The 20051-nt window shown below is 43.7% G+C and overlaps 1 protein-coding gene across 3 annotated transcripts in view; it reads left to right on the top strand.

The window, feature by feature from the left end:
- The window catches only part of DCLK1 (doublecortin like kinase 1), a 383441-nt gene that overhangs the window by 339346 nt on the left and 24044 nt on the right, over positions 1 to 20051 (top strand). For all 3 annotated transcript variants that reach the window (XM_075851721.1, XM_075851723.1, XM_075851722.1), the window contains 2 exons: positions 798 to 878; positions 1511 to 1624. In XM_075851721.1, coding sequence (XP_075707836.1) covers positions 798 to 878; positions 1511 to 1624 — 195 coding nt within the window. The remainder of the gene's footprint in view (positions 1 to 797; positions 879 to 1510; positions 1625 to 20051) is intronic.

Below are 20051 nucleotides of genomic sequence, written 5' to 3'. Positions count from 1 at the left end.
ACACGGCACAAGAGTATCGCCCATGTGAGCGACTGTTCTGTGTACTCTTACAACAGTCACACCTGCTATGTGACATTTCAGTCCTATAAATTGGCTAAAATGCACGTCCAATCCTTGAAGAGATGACAATCATTAGTCATTTCATTGAAATCATTCATTCTATTATATTATTGACATACAGTTAATGCTTTGTAAGGTTTATAATGATTGAATTCATGTGCGCTAATCCCATCAGAAGTGCTAGCAGTTGATCACAAATGTTGTCATCTTGGTTCACATCAGATACAATTGTGGAAAATACGTCTGGATATTTCTACGATCGTGATCATGGCATTTAGGGTGGCATATCAAATTCAAACAGATAATAGAAACTGATATAACAGAAGATGCTCAAGAGACTATGCAATGAAGGAATGGAAATAGAAGTGAAAAGTAATCCTTAGAAATACATCAACAATTATTATTCTAAATGTATTATGTATTGAATGCAATGTAATATGAGAAAGGGCTGTTTAAAATTAAGATGAAATATTGTGGCAATGTATATTATATACTGAGGTATATCAGCTTTACAATCTCTCAGTCTTTACTTTACTGAAAACTGAAAGATTTTGCCGTCTACGCCAAGAACAAAGCTGGAGTGTTCTTTTTTACTGCAATTAATTTTCAAGAACGATATATTTTTTCCAGTGATTTTTTTTAATCAAAATTCCCATACTATGCCGTAAATGCAATTCAAATATTAAACTGCAAATAGTCAAGACAATTGAGATTGTCTTCTTTTGTTTCTTTTTTAGGGACTGATCACCATGATGCTGCAGGTAGAAGTAGACCACCGGTATTCTGCTCTGCAGGTCCTCGAACATCCATGGGTCAATGTAAGTGAGATGCAAGTTGTACTGAATAAGGCCGTACTATGCATATGGCTGTTCTGGGGCCCTTTTAGAGAGCCCATTCTGGATTGGTCCCATGGTTTGCTATTAGGTGGCAAGAAATTATGAAGGACTTTCCTCTCTAGAAGAACTGCATTATTAGCAAACAAGGGGGAGGTGGAGGGAGAATTGGCCCAAGGGTCATGGGAAAGTGTTGGATAGGGAAATGTAGGGCCCAGTTTGATGTTTACTATAAGACCCCTTCTGTTTTGTGTACACCACCGACCATACTGATTCTGATTGGTGTTTAGTGACTCTACCATTTTCTTGGAACGTTCAACATTTCTGACTCTAGCTAGTCCTGGTACTTATTAGCAGATTTCCATTGAAATCAATGGGAGTTACAGAACACTGCACTTGTTCTCACATGAAGGTTTCTGTAGCTCCTGTTGATTTTGGAGAGATAGACATGCGTGGAGAGTTCTCAATTTCTGATGTGCCCTACTGACATATATGATAGCCATGTCAGGCATGACTATCATGGAAATACCCATTATTAGCACTTATAACTTGTCTGCACTGTCTCCATGTATGAGTATGTGACATTTTATTAATATATCATTTTTATATCTGTTAAGGATGATGGTCTACCTGAAAATGAGTACCCATTGTCAGTGGCTGGGAAGATAAAGAAACATTTCAATACAGGTCCAAAGCCGAACAGCACCACTGCTGGAGTGTCCGTCATTGCAGTAAGCAAACTCTTCACACTCTCCTTAACTTCTATAACAATCACATACACATTATAAGCCTCGTAAGCGGTGTGATTGTTTGATAATGTATAATTTAGCAGTGAGATTCTAATAGTACGACTATAATTCATACACTATTGTTGAGTTAGGGTATAAGTTATTAGTGCATCTATGTATCATTCGTTTTAAGATAGCACCTGTATTTTTGGATACAATAGATAAGTCAAAGATGTAGGTAAAGATCTGATATAGGTGTGAGTCTATTTACAGGGATCGATTGATAATATAGGGCCTTTAGGTAATTTGTATATTGGCACTTTGGGAGCTTTGTAAAATGTATATTAGGTATAGATAATGATATATTAGATTTAAAGGATATTATTCTGTTAAAAAAATTGTTGTTCTTTGGGTTACTGTTAAATAAAGTAATATACACTTTTTTACTTACTAATTCAGTCTTTAAGTGCAGATCTTATCTACATTCACCATGGACATACGTTTGTATACAGACAGTAGGATGTAGTCACGGCCCCTGAGATCTGCTTTCGAGGGTTAAATTAGTAAGCAGTGTATATTACAAAGCATGGGCACAAAATGCTAATTTCAATCAACTTTATTTATAATAACCCTGAGATCCCCTCTAATGTAAGTTATTTGAACACACATTTTCGGTTAGGGTAGTTGTTTAATAGGTTTGTCACAGAATTATTTGGTGTACATTTTGTAAAAATGAAGAAAAAAAAAGGGACACTCGCCCCCCTTTATGACTATATCATATTGTATTTTTTTAGATGCTCGGCACCAAATTCCAAATGGGAAAATAGTAATAGCAAATTATAACATATCTGGGATAACCACTGGTTTAGGTCCATTATTCATGAACAAACTCGTTGACCGTACATATTGTTAGCTTCTTCAAAAATAAATCACCATGTAAAATACTTAGGAAAGCTCCTCGTTCTTGTACATTGGAAGGACACACTTAATTTTATATAAGATACAAATGTGCCAACAATTTAATGATATGGAAGTTGGTATCAAAATGTGTAACTGCCACCACCATGAGTACGTCACATGTATAAAGTGCACTGACCCGTCACCGAATACAAATTTCCAGTTATGATAAGATATGGTAACTTGTTTAAATATTACAGCCAATAGAAACATAAAGTCGGGGCAGCACGATCCATTAAATGCTTCAATTGTTTTCCCTAGAGGGAGAAGACCAGATTAACATAATTTGCTTTGGAGCAAGAATTCCTATCAAAATATTTTACTTTAAATCTAGACATATCTTGCATGTCTGGTAATGCGACACAATGATGTCAGCGATACAAGTATTCTTATATTTATTATTACTACTGATTATTGCGATGACAAAAGGAACACTTAGAAAGATGTTGCTCTGCAGTTAATGCATGTAAACCATTGACTTTATGCTGTAAATAAGTCTGAAACGGCCATTAATTTAGGTAAACTAGGGTTATAAACCGTGTTAATCCTTACCTGATCCAGGGCAGCATTTCTCAACCTTCTTAAGCCAAGTAGCCCCGACCCAAACATACTACATAAAAGTAGCCCCAGTCATACACTATGCTGCCTACAGTATATAAAGCACAGCGCGAGCGCAGTGTAAGTACAACCTAGCGAGATGGCATGTTCCCCTATAGGGCACACGTTACAAAGGTTGAGAGTCTCTAGAGGATAACAGGCATCCATTGAAATCAATGGACTGACTTTCATGTTTTCCTACAGTCAGTAATTGAGAAATAACACCATCCATAATCGTTCAATAGAGCAAGACTAGTATAAGAAAGTCCTGACTATGTCCATATTTTAGGTCTCTTTCTGGTGTGTATATCGTACCTATGTTTCCAGTACATATTCTAAATGACACCCCAGGACACCCCTCAGTTCTACTGAACAGGATTTACAGTAGCATAGGGATCTATTGTGCGATAAGTTTAGTTAAGTTTAGTTAGGAAGAACTGTAGGGTAAAGTCAGGATGCTACTTCCAGAATTCAGAGCGTTTAAGGCTATGTTCACACGCTTAGCAAAAAACGTCTGAAAATACGGAGCTATTTTCAAGGGACGTAAACTTCTTTTTCGCGGGCGTTTTTTTTACGCGGCCTTTTTTAAAAACGGCCGCGTAAAAAAACGGCCTGTCAGAACAGAACGCCGTATTTCCTATTGAAATCAATAGGCAGATGTTTGGAGGCGTTCTGCTTCCGATTTTTCGGCCGTAAGCCGTGTGAACATACCCTCAATGGTCCATCATAGAAGAGGTAAAATTCTAGTTAATCTAGTCACGTTAAAAGCTTGTTATAAACACTAAGACAGTATCTTATGTCTTCCAATAAAACTTTTTGATACTTGTTTTTAACTTCCATCTCATTTCAAGAGTGAGGACTAGTAACGCTTTACTGCTGATGTTATTTATAGATGTGCTATTGCTGGTACCCTTTAATGAATTTGGGCTGAGAGCATTGACCCTCCCATGTAGGTAGAAAGAAACCATTATGTACTAGCAATGCTTTTTTTTTTTTTTTTTTATTATTATGAAAGCATGAAACCTGCTTGTTCTCATTATTTTATTTTTATTTACTTGTTGGCTTTCAACTTACTTTAGAACTTTAGTGTCTGCTCATTACTCATATGTATTATGTTGTCATTGCTCACATGGATAACATTCAAAGGCAGCAGCACTCTGCAATAAATTCAAGGACCGCCAGCACGCTTGTCCATGAGAGGGATTGGGCAATTCCTTCTTAACTTCCTAACAATCCAGTTATACATTCGTTTTTCCTTATTTATTTATTTTCTTGCTAGCCTGTCTGGGTACTGTAGTATGGATCAAAGCTGTGGTATTGAAGTTAGCATTCCTCATTATTGATCTTATTAACCATAGTACAGTTTAAATTGATAACAATATTGAAAAAAATATATATTTTACTGTTTTGCCTGATGTACACATTTTTATTGTTGGCTTGTTTTGGGGCTATTGGACATTATCAAATGTGTATGTTCATCTTTGAGAAAAAAAAATTAGGTTCATATATAGATGTGATCTACATACAATGTTGAGAAAAATTGTAAATATATTATATTTATTACAGTCTGTATTATAGTCCAGAGCTGCATTCACAATTCTGCTAGTTACCACTGGGAACAGTCAACAAACGTGTTACCAGACACTCTCCTAACAGCATAGCTGAACTTCTATAGTGTAGTGGCATAGTAATTGTTTCCTACATCAGATTAAAGTACAATACCTGGTGTAAAAACAAAACTTCCCAGAATGCAAATCACAAACATTCATAGACAGACACTGAGTTTGCAATGATTTTTAGGAGATTTCAGCTCTGAAGAAGTTTTGTAAATGAATCCCTGGACTATAATACAGCCTGAAACTCAGAATAAGTACAAAATGAAAAATGTAATGTATTTCCAAAGTCACTCAACAATTTACGTAGAATAAAGGGGTTTTCCAGTCACTAATAAATTGATGGCCTATCCTCAGTATAGGCCATCAATAGCTGAACGGTCGGGGTCCGACTCCCGGGATCCCTCTGATCAGCTGTTTTGCAGGGGGTCCAGCGCTCGTACGAGGGCTGCTTCCCCTTCATTTCTACTTGCTCACTGTAAATCGTCGACACAGATATAGCAGCGATTCACAGGTATTGCTGCCTTTTCTCCTATTCACTTCAATGTGTGTCAACGATTCATAGTAAGCAAGTAGAAAATCAGGGGAAGCAGCGCTCGTACATCTGATTAGCAGGGGTCTCGGGAGTTGGACCCCGACCTATCATATATTGATGGCCTATACTGAGGATGGACCATAAATTTTATGGACTAGAAAACCCCTTTAAGTCTATATATAAACTAACATAGTGTTAAGAAGTGAACATACACACCATACACAAAAATAGTTGTGGTCTAAAATAAAATAAAATATTTTGACTGAAAATGAATTGTCTACTCAAAAGTGCTGTTGAGTATGAAGGAACTCTAGCAGTACAATAAATAAAGATCTTGGTTCTGATTGTAACATGCAAAGGGAGCGTGCATTCATTGTACAGCTTTATTCTGTAGGTTGTAGAGACATTGGGGGGATTTATCAAATCTGTTGCAAAATAAAAGTGGAGTACTTGGGCCATGACAACCAATCAAATTCGACCTTTCATTTTTCTGAGACCCTTTGGAAAATGAAAGCAGTTACCTGATTGGTTTACATTGGCAACTACTCCTCTTTCTAGTTTGTAAATCTCCCCCATTAAGTCAACATGTTAAGTCAAGGGTGACATACATTGTAACACCAGGGGCATACTTTAAGGTGAAGTGACCAAAGCAAATATTAAAGTGGGACACCTATCTGTTCTGGTTTACATCACCACATCCCTAGCTACCTGGGACAGGAGGATTTTGTGCCTGTTTGGGCCCCCCTTCTCCTTTCCACAATGTTTAGATAATTCCCCAAACACATATTTGCTTATATTGTAGGGCCCGTGTAGAAGGATCAACGGACAGCCTTAGGTGTGTTCAACATGTGTGGTTGCACAGGGTGCTTCACTGGTCCTAATAGCCTGGGCACCTGGAACTTGTATTCTATATCCCACACTATCCAAACCAATGGGAAGGCAGCTCTACTGGATCCACCTACATTCTCTAGTTTATTGATTAGGCAGTGTTAGTTGCTCACTGTATGGTTGCTTGCATACTGTATCATTATATTATTTGGGCACTATATGTTGCAACATTAGGTCAATAGATAGTATTGAATAGGGCACCATCCAAGCTAAGATTGGCTGTGAGGGGATCTATCACAAGTTCTCACCACCCATTAAAATAAGAGATGCAGCTAAGGGCCTGTTCACATCTGCATTGAGGGCTCCATTAGGGGCCTCCGTCGCAGATTTGGCAGACATTACTGGAAACAGTAGCGTATCATTCTGTGCTATTGTTTCCGGTAAAACCACAGACACCCCTATGGAAAGCCGATGGAACCCATTAAAGTCAATGGGTTTCCGTCGGACGCCGATTGTGTCCGTGGTGCAACAGAACCGTTGCTTCCGATATTCCCTTGTTCTGCTCCTGTGATGAAGCAATACAATAGAATGGCCCAACGCAGATGTGATCAGGCCTGTACCTAGGCTCGGCCCCCCTCTCCAGGGACCCCATAACAGTTGCATGCACTACCTCTATGGTACATACAAACTGCCATTCTACATTCCACAGTCTACCTATACATATAGACACCTATACAATAACATAGACAACCAATGAAGTAGCTCAGTGTCCTTCTTTGTACTCTGGAGTGCCTTGACTTCTGTTTTAGGGTCATGTAGACACATTAAACGAACCTGTTCAGATCAAAGGAAAAAGAATTTGTCACGTAGGGTTCGTGGACCCACAGGGCCGTACCGCCTTGGTGGAATGGCAGCTGACCAACAGGGCACAGGTCATAGTCTATAGTTTATATAGGGTACCTGTGTTAGCTCGGACAGTAGCAAGGCAGGCTTGGCTGGGACTAGGCAGCAGGTAGACGTCAGGCATGGAGAAGCAGGACAGGCGTGGTATACAGCACAGTACGGCAACCTCTCAACACGGCACTAGATCAGGATACAGGTTACACTGGGAGCAGGAAACACTAGGGGACCATTTGTAAGACAAACTTAGGATACGACAACAACGCTCAGGCGTGGGAGGAAGGGGCTGAGACCTTCTTATAGCCCAGGGTCCTCTGGGAGCAATCAGCTAAATCTCCCACATGCGTGCGCTCTGGCTTCTTGAGTCTGGACTGAGCTCGCGAGCGCACCCTGGTGGTCACTGTGGAACAGGATGGCCGTATGTGCAGATATCTCTGGAGAGAAGGGCGTCGACTGGATGGAAGGCGTTTGTGGTCAGCGACCACGGACGTTACAGTATCCCCCCTCTTACGCCCCCTCCTCTTGGGACCAGAACGAGAGAGAAACCTCTTAATGAGGGTAGGAGCGTTGGCTCCCAGTACCTCTCTTCTGGACCAAACCCCTTCCAATCTACTAAATAAAAGGTTCTTCCTCTTACTTTTTTAATGTCCAGGATCTCCTTAACCTCGAAGGTGTCTGAAGGACCACTGGAGGCAACCGCAGGGCTAGGAGTCTTGGTAAAGCGGTTCAGAACCACCTGTTTCAGGAGAGAGACATGGAAGGAGTTGGGGATCTTGAGGGTAGGAGGCAGCTGAAGCTTGTAGGCGACAGGGTTGATCTGCTGTAGGATCACGAAGGGTCCGAGGAACCTGGGAGCAAATTTGTACGACGGCACCCTCAGTCGAATATTCCTGGAGGACAGCCAGACCTTCGTGCCAGGAAGAAACTCAGGAGGTTCTCTTCTCCTTGTGTCCGCCTTCCGTTTCATGCGGTCGACCGCCAGCAGGATGGGGAGTGGAGTCTGCTGCCAGATCTGCAGAAAGTCCCTAAAAGCCGTGTCAGCAGCTGGTACCTCGGACGTATCGGGAGAGGAATTCATGGGTGTTGGCCGTAGACAATGAAGAACGGTGTCTTCTGTGTGGACTCGCTGGTGTGATTGTTGTATGAGAATTCAGCCCACGGATGCAACTGCACCCAGTCATCATGCGGCTTTGAGATAAAGTGGCGTAAGTAGTTCTCCAAGGTCTGATTGATCCTCTCAACCTGACCATTGGACTGAGGATGGTAGGCCGAGGAAAAGTCCAACTTTACACCTAGGAGTCCGCAGAGGGCTCTCCAGAACTTCGAGGTGAACTGAACCCCCCGATCAGACACAATATGCTGCGGTAAGCCGTGCAGGCGGAAGATGTGTTGGATGAACAGCTTGGCCAGTAGAGTAGCAGAAGGAAGACCGGTCAGAGGAACAAAGTGGGCCATCTTCGAAAATCGATCCACCACCACCCAGACAGCACTGCATCCAGCAGAGGGAGGCAGGTCAGTAATAAAGTCCATAGCTATATGCTGCCAGGGAGCATCAGGCACAGGCAATGGCTGGAGCAGGCCAGCTGGTCTGGAGTGAGCGACCTTGTTAGCTGCACACACTGAGCAGGAGGAAACAAAGTCCAAAATGTCCTTGGGCAGCGTGGGCCACCAGAAATGACGGGCAATCAAATCTCGGGTCTTACGGGTCCCCACGTGACCTACCAGTCTAGAGGAGTGTCCCCAGCGGAGGATTCTCCCTCGGTCAGCCAGGCGCACAAAAGTCCTCCCTAGAGGAATGTCCACAAATTGCAGGGGATTGACAGAGACAATGCAAGACGGATTAATAATGTTCTGTGGCATCTCCATGGTGTCCTATGTCTCGAAAGACCTGGACAAGGCATCGGCCCTCACATTCTTGTCGGCCGGGCAATAATGGAGCTCAAACTGGAACCTGGTAAAGAACAGCAACCACCTGGCCTGATGAGGATTCAGCCGTTGGGCCGTCTGGAGATAGGTGAGGTTCTTGTGGTCCGTAAAAATCAGGATGGGATGAGCTGCGCCCTCTAGTAGATGTCTCCACACCTCTAGGGCCTACTTGATGGCCAGTAACTCCCGATCCCCAATCGAGTAGTTGCGTTCTGTGGAAGAGAAGAGCTTAGAGAAATATCCACATAACATAGACTTGCCCTTAGAACCTCTCTGGCACAGGAGTGTACCAGCACCGACAGAGGACGCGTCCACCTCCAGTGAAAACTGTAGAGAAATGTACTAGATCAGGATACAGGTTACAGGAACAGGGAACACTGGGAGCAGGAAACACTAGGGGACCATTTGCAAGACAAACTTTGGATACGACAACAATGCTCAGGCGTGGGAGGAAGGGGCTGAGACCTTCTTATAGCCCAGGGTGCTCTGGGAGCAATGAGCTAAATCTTCCACATGTGTGCGCTCTGGCTTCTTGAGTATGGACTGAGCTCACGAGCACACCCTGGTGGTCACTGTGGAACAGGACGGGCATATGTGCAGACATCTCTGGAGAGAAGGGCATCGACTTGATGGAAGGAGTTCGTGGTCAGCGACTACGGACGTTACAGAGACATTGTAAATTCCCCAATGAGATTTCAAACTTTACTTTGTAATTTATTTGATTATTTTAAAGTCTAGATTCACTGTTTCATTTGCATATGAGTATGTCATGGGAAAATCCCTCTTCTCTTATGCATTGATAAAGTAGTGTCTAAAACAATTCCCAGTCTGCAGATATACTGCAGAAGTTCACCAGATCATTGCAGCAATGATGTGAATTGTGACCTTCAGCTCATGTTCTAGGAATTAGCTATTTGTAGCAGATGTGCATCTGTCATCCCCAGACAATGTCAGACACAGTCGGTATCATTGTACCAAAAATCACTGCTGGTAACAATTACCACTTATGTACGATTTACCAAGTACAGTGTAACTTAATACTGTACATTCTACATTAATTATAGGACGCTGCTAGATTCACGAAAGTAATAAAGTCACACATTACAATGTGGACATCCTGCAGTTGTAAATCTATTGTAAACCATGACCAGGGTTGATAGAGTTTGGTTCTGCTTACCCATTTTCTAACCACTTTAACAATTCCACCCCATCTCCCCTTTAACTTTCCCCTTTTATGTCTCTGCTCCCCTCAATAATGACACAGAAACTTACACTTGGAATGAATTGGCCACAGCAGCCATTTGATTAACAAACAACAAACAAGTCAATAATAAATACAAAATAAATAACAAAAAAACCTTTTTCCCACAAACCCATACTGACAACATTTACGTGAAAACCATTCACCCCTACGGAAAAATGGGGAGGTCCTTGAAGCTAAGAAAAAGGATGTGGCGCCACTCTGCCCATATCTCTATTTTACCCCCAGCCATCCTACCACAGACTCAGGGGCAGTGTGACCAACCACAGTTTACCTAAAATTCACATAATTTGTTCCTCGGGACCCCACCCAGCAGGAGCCCAAATAAGCCAGATGCCGGATAATGTATAAATTTGGGAGGGACCATACCCACTATGAGTCTGTCCCCCACCAATTTTAACCAACTCCAAGGACCCCCCAAACCCGCCACAATGAGCATGCCTTGACCACCCCAAGTATGAAAGTTCCCCCACAATAACATTGCACGCTCATTTCCTTCCTGGATCCGCAATACCAGCAAATCAATCCGCACCGCATTTAAATGCACACCATGAGCCAACCAGAAATTGCCTAGGCCATGTTCAAAATCGTAATGCCGGACAAACACACCACCATTCCTCACCACAAACGATGACACAGCCCGATTCATCTTCATACGAGCCCTATTAATCCCTACTACCTGACAGCCCTCCACGACCTACGATGCACAATCTCCAACCATACCACAATCACAGGGGGATAAAGTGACCACAGCCTAAGCAAATCGTACCGGATGTCCCTGATCAACTCACGGAAAGGCCTGACCCCTAGATCATTCCCCCCAACGTGCAACACAAGGACACCCGGTACCCTATCCAGCACCACGTAGCGGTGAAAATCTGGAAGAATCCTCCCCCAAGCCATGCCCCAAAATCCGAGCCCTCCACAATATAGCCGCTGATCTCGGAAAACCGAGTTGCCGTCTGTCTGGGCAAACATGCGCTCAGACAGCCCCCCAATGGATATAGGAGTGTCCAAAAATCCATATTAGGCACGGAGAAAGATCTGAAAGAAAAAAACTGAAAATTCTTAACAAAAAAACAATATTCCTTAGCCAAAAACCAAAACTAAAAACCTTAGCAGCGCCAATATCCCGCATACTAGGAGATGAGGGCAAACATATGAACGGAAATGCTTTGATTCCCACCTCCCAGTGGCCCCTATCCATAAAGAATGTGGAGCAAGAGCCCTACCGTCAAGACCGACATTAATCAAACATTTTAGAAAAACCATCGTAAATTGATAACGAGACAAATACGTATCGTCAACATGCCGTAGTAAGGAACCAGCTCCGAGTACGTTATCTCGACAGTAAGCATAGAGGGAGCGAATGGGACACATGAGCGCGCCATGAACCTCCCCCAACACCACCCGTCTCCCCCTCTGATCCGTCTTAGAGCGCCGAATCCAGAGCTCCACTCTCTCGTCCATCAACACTACATCCTCGCCCAACAGACTGCCCGGTCGTAATCCACTGGGGGACACCAACTCCCCTACCCGAAGTGCACCGAAAAAAACCACGAAAAAGACAGCCTAAACAAAACTGCCTCATATGCTGAAGTACAAACAACCTCCACTACCTTACCCAACTACTCCAACAAGGCAAACGATACCGAGCGACGTCTATCAAGCACCACCCGCCCACTCCTAAACCCCCTCAGGGCCTAGCCGACCAGAAAATCATTTGTGACGTCCCGCTGGCCACGCAACTTGCAACTGAAAGCTAGGGCCACCACGAAGCGATTAACCTTCGCGACCGACCAACCTGCGGCCAACACATGTCCAAAGAACGCCAGCAAAGCAACCATCCTATCTCAGTCTGTATCCACCTCATTCAACTCACTCAACCTGTCCTCCCATTCACATCACGCCGCCTCGTAAGTGATCCGCGTCCCCGGAGCCAAAGAAGAATGGATCAGCCGATTTGCACTCCACAGACCAGATACCACAAGTGAGGAGGACAGGCGAGACCTGTCACCTCCACTTCTGTGGCCAACAGCCGGAAACCGATCCCACTGTAAGCAAGAAAGAGAATCAGCATTTGAGTTGGACCAACGCAAAGGAAGTCGTCCAAGTAATGAAAGAGCGAGGCAACTCCAGCCACCTCACAAATCACCCATTCCAGGAGCGAACTGAAGGCATCAAAGTTGGCGCATAAAATTGAGCAGTCCTGCATCTATCCACGAAGTACGCCCCGTTCCATTCACAACCAAACAGCCGAATACTCTCGGGATGTACTAGAAGCAAACGAAACGCCGATTCCACATCAGTTTTCGCCATAAGCACACACTTCCAATAACGCCGCACCCAATCGACTGCCGCGTCAAAGGAGGTGTACACTACGAAACAGAGTGTCGGATCAATCCCATAATTTACCGATGCCACGGATGTGACAGGTGATGAAAGAGCCAATTTATTGGACTCTTTTTTTGGGGAATTACCCCAAGGGAGAAACTACCAAATCGGAAAGGGGGGGGGGACAAATGGGCCCGCCATTCTACCAAGTCCCACTTCCTTCTCCAGCTTTTCAGTCACCACCGACAGGAAATCACGGGCGGACTTTAAGTTAAGCAGCGGAAAAGGAACATCATGCAGAGGGGACAGAATACGTAAACCGTCATAACCCCGTAATAATTGTGCGCCCTCACTCTATCCTTGAACCTATTTAGATTGGAAAGCATCTCTTCCAGCCTCACCGGCATCACTCCCATGGCTACCTGAGTTGCCCCATTTCCCTAACCCTTTTTAAAACATTGTGACGAGCCGTGTGATGTACTTCCACAGACAGCAGGAGTGCAGACACTGTCCTTCATTGAACTGCCAACACAGGCCTGATTTCCTGCCTGTAGTTCCTCCCAACTGCCCTCTCGTCCAATGCTGTTCATACTGGCTGGAACCCCCAGGCCCCCCTTGAAAGGACTCCCTGCTAAAACGCACCACGGCCATAACCCTTAACCATAACCCGATGTCCTTCTGTTCCCACCGTAGACTCGGGTGGACCGTTTCTGAATTGCTCATCATACCTGAGCCAAGTCATACCGTCGTAAACCATGTAATCCTCCCCTATGGCGTACATAGAGCAAAAAAGGCCTGAACAATTGTCCGGTGCCTTCCCTCCGATAAGGCTCGCCAACCCCGAGGTCCTAAATATGGCAGGAATTGAATAAGGAAAAGATAAGGACTCACCGGGCTGCGCAGGAGCTGTGCTCCCACCAGCCGGAAGAACAAGATCATCCAGTCTTCCATCCCGAAGTTCCTCATCGTCCCCAGAATCGAGCGGAGCTTCCGTCACTACACCAGCAGTTGAATCTGAAGGGTAGCTCCTTCTACCCTCTGCCTGAGCTGGAACCGCAACCGATGCCGGAGCCCGAAACGGGCATCGTCTCTCCACCGCTGAGCCAGTGGGGCGCCGCCCACCGCCGTTGCCCTGCCCTCATGCGAACAGGCGGACTGCCGACTGGAGCATCACCAGGCTGACCCGCCGCAGATCCTTGTGAAACTAACCTGCGGCCAGGGGGCGTCCCCCGCCTCAAGGGGACTGGTCCCCCTGCCACCGCTTGATCTGGCCGGGAAGTGGGATTCCTGCCACACCAAGGCCTGTGACCTGAACGAGAAGACCCAGAACTCCAACCTACAGGGTACCTGGAGGGGCTCCCTACCCTGCGCCGGACTCTTGGAGTGGAATCAGGGCTCGATCTGGATGACGGCCACCGTGGACACACTGTTTGGGGATTGCAGTCAAGGTTGCCAACCTGATATATATTTTTTTCAGGATAACTTATCCAAAAATCACGGACATCAAACATTTTTTACGGACAATTTGGAAAACCACAATGAATCATAAAGACTATAAGTAATATATGTCTATAGCTGAGAATAGTGATATGAACACATTAGCAGCATGTACTGTGGCCTCTAAAGCAATGATAATTACAATCCCAATAAATGGCACAAACTCCTTAAACTCCATTTTTTTTACGCACTGGAAAAAATACACTTATTTTTATGGACTGTCCAGGAATTTACGGACAGTTGGCAACCCTGATCGCAGTCCTGCGATCCGCCCGCTGTCTCCCTTGTCTCTCCCCTATGCACGCCCTTGGCGGAAACCGGCGAGCTTGGCTCTAAGCCAAACTGAACCCTGCTTGCCGGCCAGTGAATGGAGCTGCCCCAGCACCTGTGTAATGTCCGCCATCCTGTGGGGGTGAAATAGAGACGCAAGAGAAGGCCGAGTGCAGGAGCGAGCAGTTGTATAACTGCTCCGTGTGCTCCTTCCGGTCAAACTGGCGCTCAAATCAGAGTGCCGTCTGACTTCACCTCGTGTCTCTCGGCTCCTCCCCTTCCTATTTCCCCTGTCAATGCGGCCTCCGCCTGTACCTGTGCATGGGTACAGCTATTCTTTATTACTGTAAGTTTCATTACTGATGTGAATGGCAAAGATCATAATTAATTATACAAACATAATTTATGAAGGTGAATACGTGGTAAAAAAAAAACATTATAGTGAAAATAGTGAAGGGAAATTATAGTAAAGTTTATTCCAGCAATGAACAGCATGGATTGCACAATGGTTTGGCAGCTGTCCTCAGATATAGTTCAAGATCAAATGTAATCCAAAACTGAATTTTCCAAAATGTGGAAGAAGCAACAGAGGCTGGTCATGTATGATATAGAGAGAGGAAGCCGGCAGCCTGGAAGTTATATTTCTCTTCATATTAATTAGGACAATTAAAACATAAAACACTCCAGAGACTCCAATAGACTTTTTGTCATGTAATTTATTGATATAGAGCCATTAAGTATTAATTCACATATCCATATGGCGTTTTCAGTGTTTTACACACAGACACACACACACACACACACACACACTTTCTTCCAGAAACAGCGCCACCCATGTTCATAGTCTGTGTCTGGTATTGCAGTTTAGCACCATTCACTTAAATGGGGTGCACTGCAATACCATACAGCCCCGTAAGGCCACTTTCACACACTTAAAGCAGTTTTCCAGTGGTCTATTAATAAAGCTTAATCATTTTATAATGGAAATTTCTGCAACTCTAATATATTTAGTTCCTCACCATTCTCAACCTCTAACATTCAGGCTAATAACCTGTCCTGATAAGGAGCCTCTAATGCAGTCAAGAACTGGAAGTGTTGCCCTAACCAACCAATCTGATCACTGCTTTCATTTTGATACCTTCTGGGAAAAATTAAAAGCTTTATTCTTATTGGTTGCTTTGGGCAACACCTTCAGATCTTGCTTGCACTCATTTTTATACATGAGGCCCATTGTGCTGCTTATGGAGGTGCATGGCTGTTATTAAGAGCTCTCTCATGAAACAATCGGTCTCATTGAGTCTGTTGCACAGGCTCAGAACTGATATTCAGCTTTTGAATGTAAACAATTAATGTTTCCATTCACTGACAGAAAACAGAAAATAGTGAGCAGTAGAAAAACAATGTGCATTAAATTTCAGTACGTTTAATTATTTTAATTATGCAATGATTAAGCTTTATTTACATAAAACTATAAAGTTTACCTCCTGTTATAAAGGAAAAAAGATTATAGTGCAGGAATTTGCAATATAATAGTTTTTATAAATAATTGTATTAAGGTATATTGCTGTTAAACTACAGCATTGACTGACCGCGGGCGGTGATGCGCCTAACTAGACAGAAGGAGACAAAGCGTAAAAATAGAACAAAAGCTGCACACTCTGTGAGGCCTCGTGCACACGGCCGACGGCCGCGGACAGAGTATGGGAGCATGGCCAGTAAAAAGCAAAAGATAGGACATATCCTATCTTCTTCGCGACACTTCTTCGACCCGGACACCTTCCCGTAATGGGAAGGCGTCCGTGGACAATAGAAATGAATGGGTCCGTAATGGCGGACCCTAATTGCGTTCCGCAACTACGGACAGTTTTTACGGTCGTGTGCATGGGGCCTAACGTAAAGGCTTAATTTCCAAAAGAAAGAGGATGTACAGTCTAGAGTCCAGAAATCTCACTCCGGACTTCTAATGATCCAGAAAAAGATAGTAGACAGAATCCAGCCAGGAGCAAAAAAGACGTACATGTTTATTAGTACTGTACATCTAACACGGCATCGCTATGTTTTGACCACACAGGGGTCTTTGTCAAGCATGTAGGAGACAGAGCATCCTGCTCTGCCTCCTAGGCTATGGAAGCCATCACTGGACAATGCTATGGTGCTGGCTCTCACACTTAAAGAGGTTGTCCAGAAATACATTTTATTTCTATTTTAACTTAATGTGACATGTACAAATAACTTCCTAATATAATGTCTGTTTATATCTTGTGGTGTTACTTACTTCTAATGTGCGGTCACGTGACCACACCCAGAGTACATTTTTCACTTCCCCTGACGTGCCATGTCTTTGCTCAGCTAGCACTTCCGGGAGAGCGGGGGAACGGAGCGTCATCAACTAGATTTACAGGCAGTGGGACCAGAGACAGAGCTCTGAAGAGCTCCTGATACATCCGCCCGGCCCACTGCCTGTAAACCTAGTTGATGACGCGCCGTGCCCCCGCTCTCCCAGAATTGCTGTCTGAGCAAAGACAGGGAATGTCGTCTCTGCTAGTACACGCCTCTCCTCTCGTAGCTCCCGCACTGCCTGCCCCTCTCCTCTCAATGCCCACGCCCCCCACCGGCGCCCCCTCACCCATGGCGCCGTCCCTCAGCGGCACTCTCTTTGATGGTATATACAGTTATTACAGGGGTTATATAAATACAGGGATGATGGGGGTTATATACAGGGATAATGGGGTTAAATATAGGAATGATGGGGTCATCATCCCTGTATATAACACCCATCATCCCTGTGTATAACCCCCATCATCCCTGTGTATAACCCCCATTATCCCTGTGTATTACCCCATCAACACTCTATATAACCCCCATCTTCGCTGTGTATAACCGCCTACATTCCTGTATAGGATGTTGGGGGTAATACACAAGGATAATGATGGGGGTTATATACAGGGATGATAAGGTAATACACAGGGATGATGGGGGTTATATACAGGGATGATGAGGTAATACCCAGGGATGATGGGGGGTTATATACAGGGATGATGAGGTAATACACAGGGATGAAGGGGGTTACATACAGGTTTTATACAGGTCTGATGGAGTTATATCATCCCTGTGTATAACCCCCCATCATCCCTGTGTATTACATCATCATCCCTGTTTATAACCCCATCATCCGTGTGTATAACCCTAACATCCCTGTGTATTACCCTCAACATCCCTGTATATAACCTCCATCATCCCTGTATATAATCGGCATCCCTGTATATAACTCCCATCATCCCTGTATAGAACCCCCATCATTCCTGTATAGAACCCCATCATCCCTGTATATAACCCCCATTATCACTTTATATAATGCCCATCTTCCCTGTATATAACCCCCATCACCAAGGTGTGATTATTATTGGGTGTGTGTCACAGTGCAGGGAGCTGGGTGCCTGTAATTGAGCAGGGAATGACCTATAAACATAGAGGGGCATGGCAGTATGCAAATAGCTGAGATGCTGTGGAGGAAGAGGGGGGAAATGTAAGCTGTCTCTTTAGATTCAGCAAGGGATCATGGATATGGTGGGTTACAAGACAGCCAGGACCAGAAGCAAGGGATATAAACAAACAGAAAGAGCAGCAGTGACGATTGAGATCAAACAGAAACTGGTTAGAAGGTTAGTAGCAGGTTTTAGGGAAGGCAAACCAAGGCTGGGGGACACTTTTTAGAAAATATTTTTTTCCTGGCCAACCCCTTTAAAATGGTATCCTGGTAGGCAGAGCGGAACGCTGTCTACTACTGTCTAGTGTTGCCGTTTAGAAAATGATTTAGGAAAACAACGTACCCTTTAACCCCTTAATGACCGCCGATACACCTTTTCACGGCGGTCATTAATGGGATTTATTCTAGGCCGCCTCCTTTTCACGGTGGCTCAATCAACGTCCTGCACAGGTCTCCCGTACAGGCTGGAGCTGGGGCTCGGCTGTCTGATGACAGCCGGGATCCTGCTTCAACGGTAGCGATCAAAGTTTACTTATATCGCGGCCGTTTAACCCCTCAAATGCCACGGTCATTAGTAACCGCTGCATTTGAGTTGTTTACAGAGGGAGTGAGCTCCCTCTGTCACCCATCGGCATCCAACAGGGTGCCATGGTAGCCTGGGGGCCTAACAAAGGCCCCCAGGCCTGCCCTGGCTATTTACCTATTAGGAGGAGCGGGAGGCAAGTCCTAATAGATGCCGGTCCATTTTATACTGATAGAAAAACCTATAAGCACTCCAAAGACAAATGATGCCAGACGCTTCACTCGTGAGCATCTGGCAGACGCCATTAATACTTTATACTTTTTCCTAGACTATATGCAGCGAATGTGAGAAAGGCCTTGGTTGGGCCGAAACGTCAAATTTAATACCTATCGCTTGCATTAAAATTTCTTCTGTTCTGTACATATATTGAACCTTGTGGAATGAATGAAAAATAAATAATTCTTCTTTGGAATCTACACAATCATTTGTCTTTGGAGTGCTTATAGGTTTTTCTATCTCTATAAGTGGGGTACAACCCGAACCTAAAATAGCACCAACGATTTGGAGTGCATCCTTACTATTTGTTTTAATGTCCATTTTATACTGACAGGCAATAATGCTCTGGTATATGAAGTATGCCAAAGCATTATATCTGTGATCTAAAGATCGCATAGTGAAGTCTCCTAGTGAGACTGAAAAAATAATGAATGTGAAATAAAAATGAATAAGGTACACATTTTGCTATAAAAAATGGGTTTATTTAGTAAAAGTGTAAAAATAAAATAAAAACGACACATATATGGTATCCCCGCAATCGTAATGACCCAAAAAATAACTGCAAAAAACAACAGCAAAATTGCTATTTTTTCCCATTCCCCCCCCCCAAAAAATAATAAAAAGGTTAATCAATAAGTTCTATGTATCCCAAAATGGTAGCAATGAAGTCCCGCAAAAAACAAGCCCTCATATGGCGACATTGACAAAAAAATAAAAAAGTTATGCTTCTTGGAAAGTGGCCATGCAAAATAACATTATTTTAGTTCAAAAGTGTTTTTATTCTGCAAAAGTAGTAAAACATAAAAAAAACTATAAATATTTGGTATCGCCGTAATTGTACTGACCCATAGAATAAAGATAGCATGTTATTTACGCCACACAGTAATCGGCGTAAATGTAAAACGCATAGAACAATGGCTAAATTGCGGGGTTTTTAATACCCCGCCCCCAAAAAAGTTAATAAAAAAATTCTATATACTCCAAAACGGTGCCATTGAAAAATACAACTCATCCCGCAAAAAACAAGTCCTCATACAGCTGTGTCCACGTGAAAATAAAAAAATTAGAGCTCTTTGAATGTGACGATGGAAAAACGAAAAAACTTGCTTGGTCATTAGGGCCCAGAATGCATGCAGGGGGAAGGGGTTAAAGAGGACCTGTCACATATCCATGTTTTGCGCACATTGAAAGAACTCTTTGTCAGGGGCGGGGCTTAATAGGAGCCTGTCAAAATCACAATACACTGCCATTTATTAGTATTGCAGTATATCGTGCGAGCGATCCAACGATGGCTAGTTTAAGTCCCCTAGGGAGACTAATAAAAAAGTAAAATACAGTTCGTTTTTTGTAATATAAATAAATATATAAACCTTTTCCCATTTTCCCTCAAAAGCAATGTAAAAAATAAATGAACATAACTGCTACT

Source organism: Rhinoderma darwinii, chromosome 2 (assembly GCF_050947455.1).
Source record: "Rhinoderma darwinii isolate aRhiDar2 chromosome 2, aRhiDar2.hap1, whole genome shotgun sequence".
In the NCBI taxonomy this organism is placed as follows: Eukaryota; Metazoa; Chordata; class Amphibia; order Anura; family Rhinodermatidae; genus Rhinoderma; species Rhinoderma darwinii.
The sequence above is the reverse complement of the archived record's forward strand: the minus strand, read 5'-3'. Positions and strand labels throughout refer to the sequence as shown.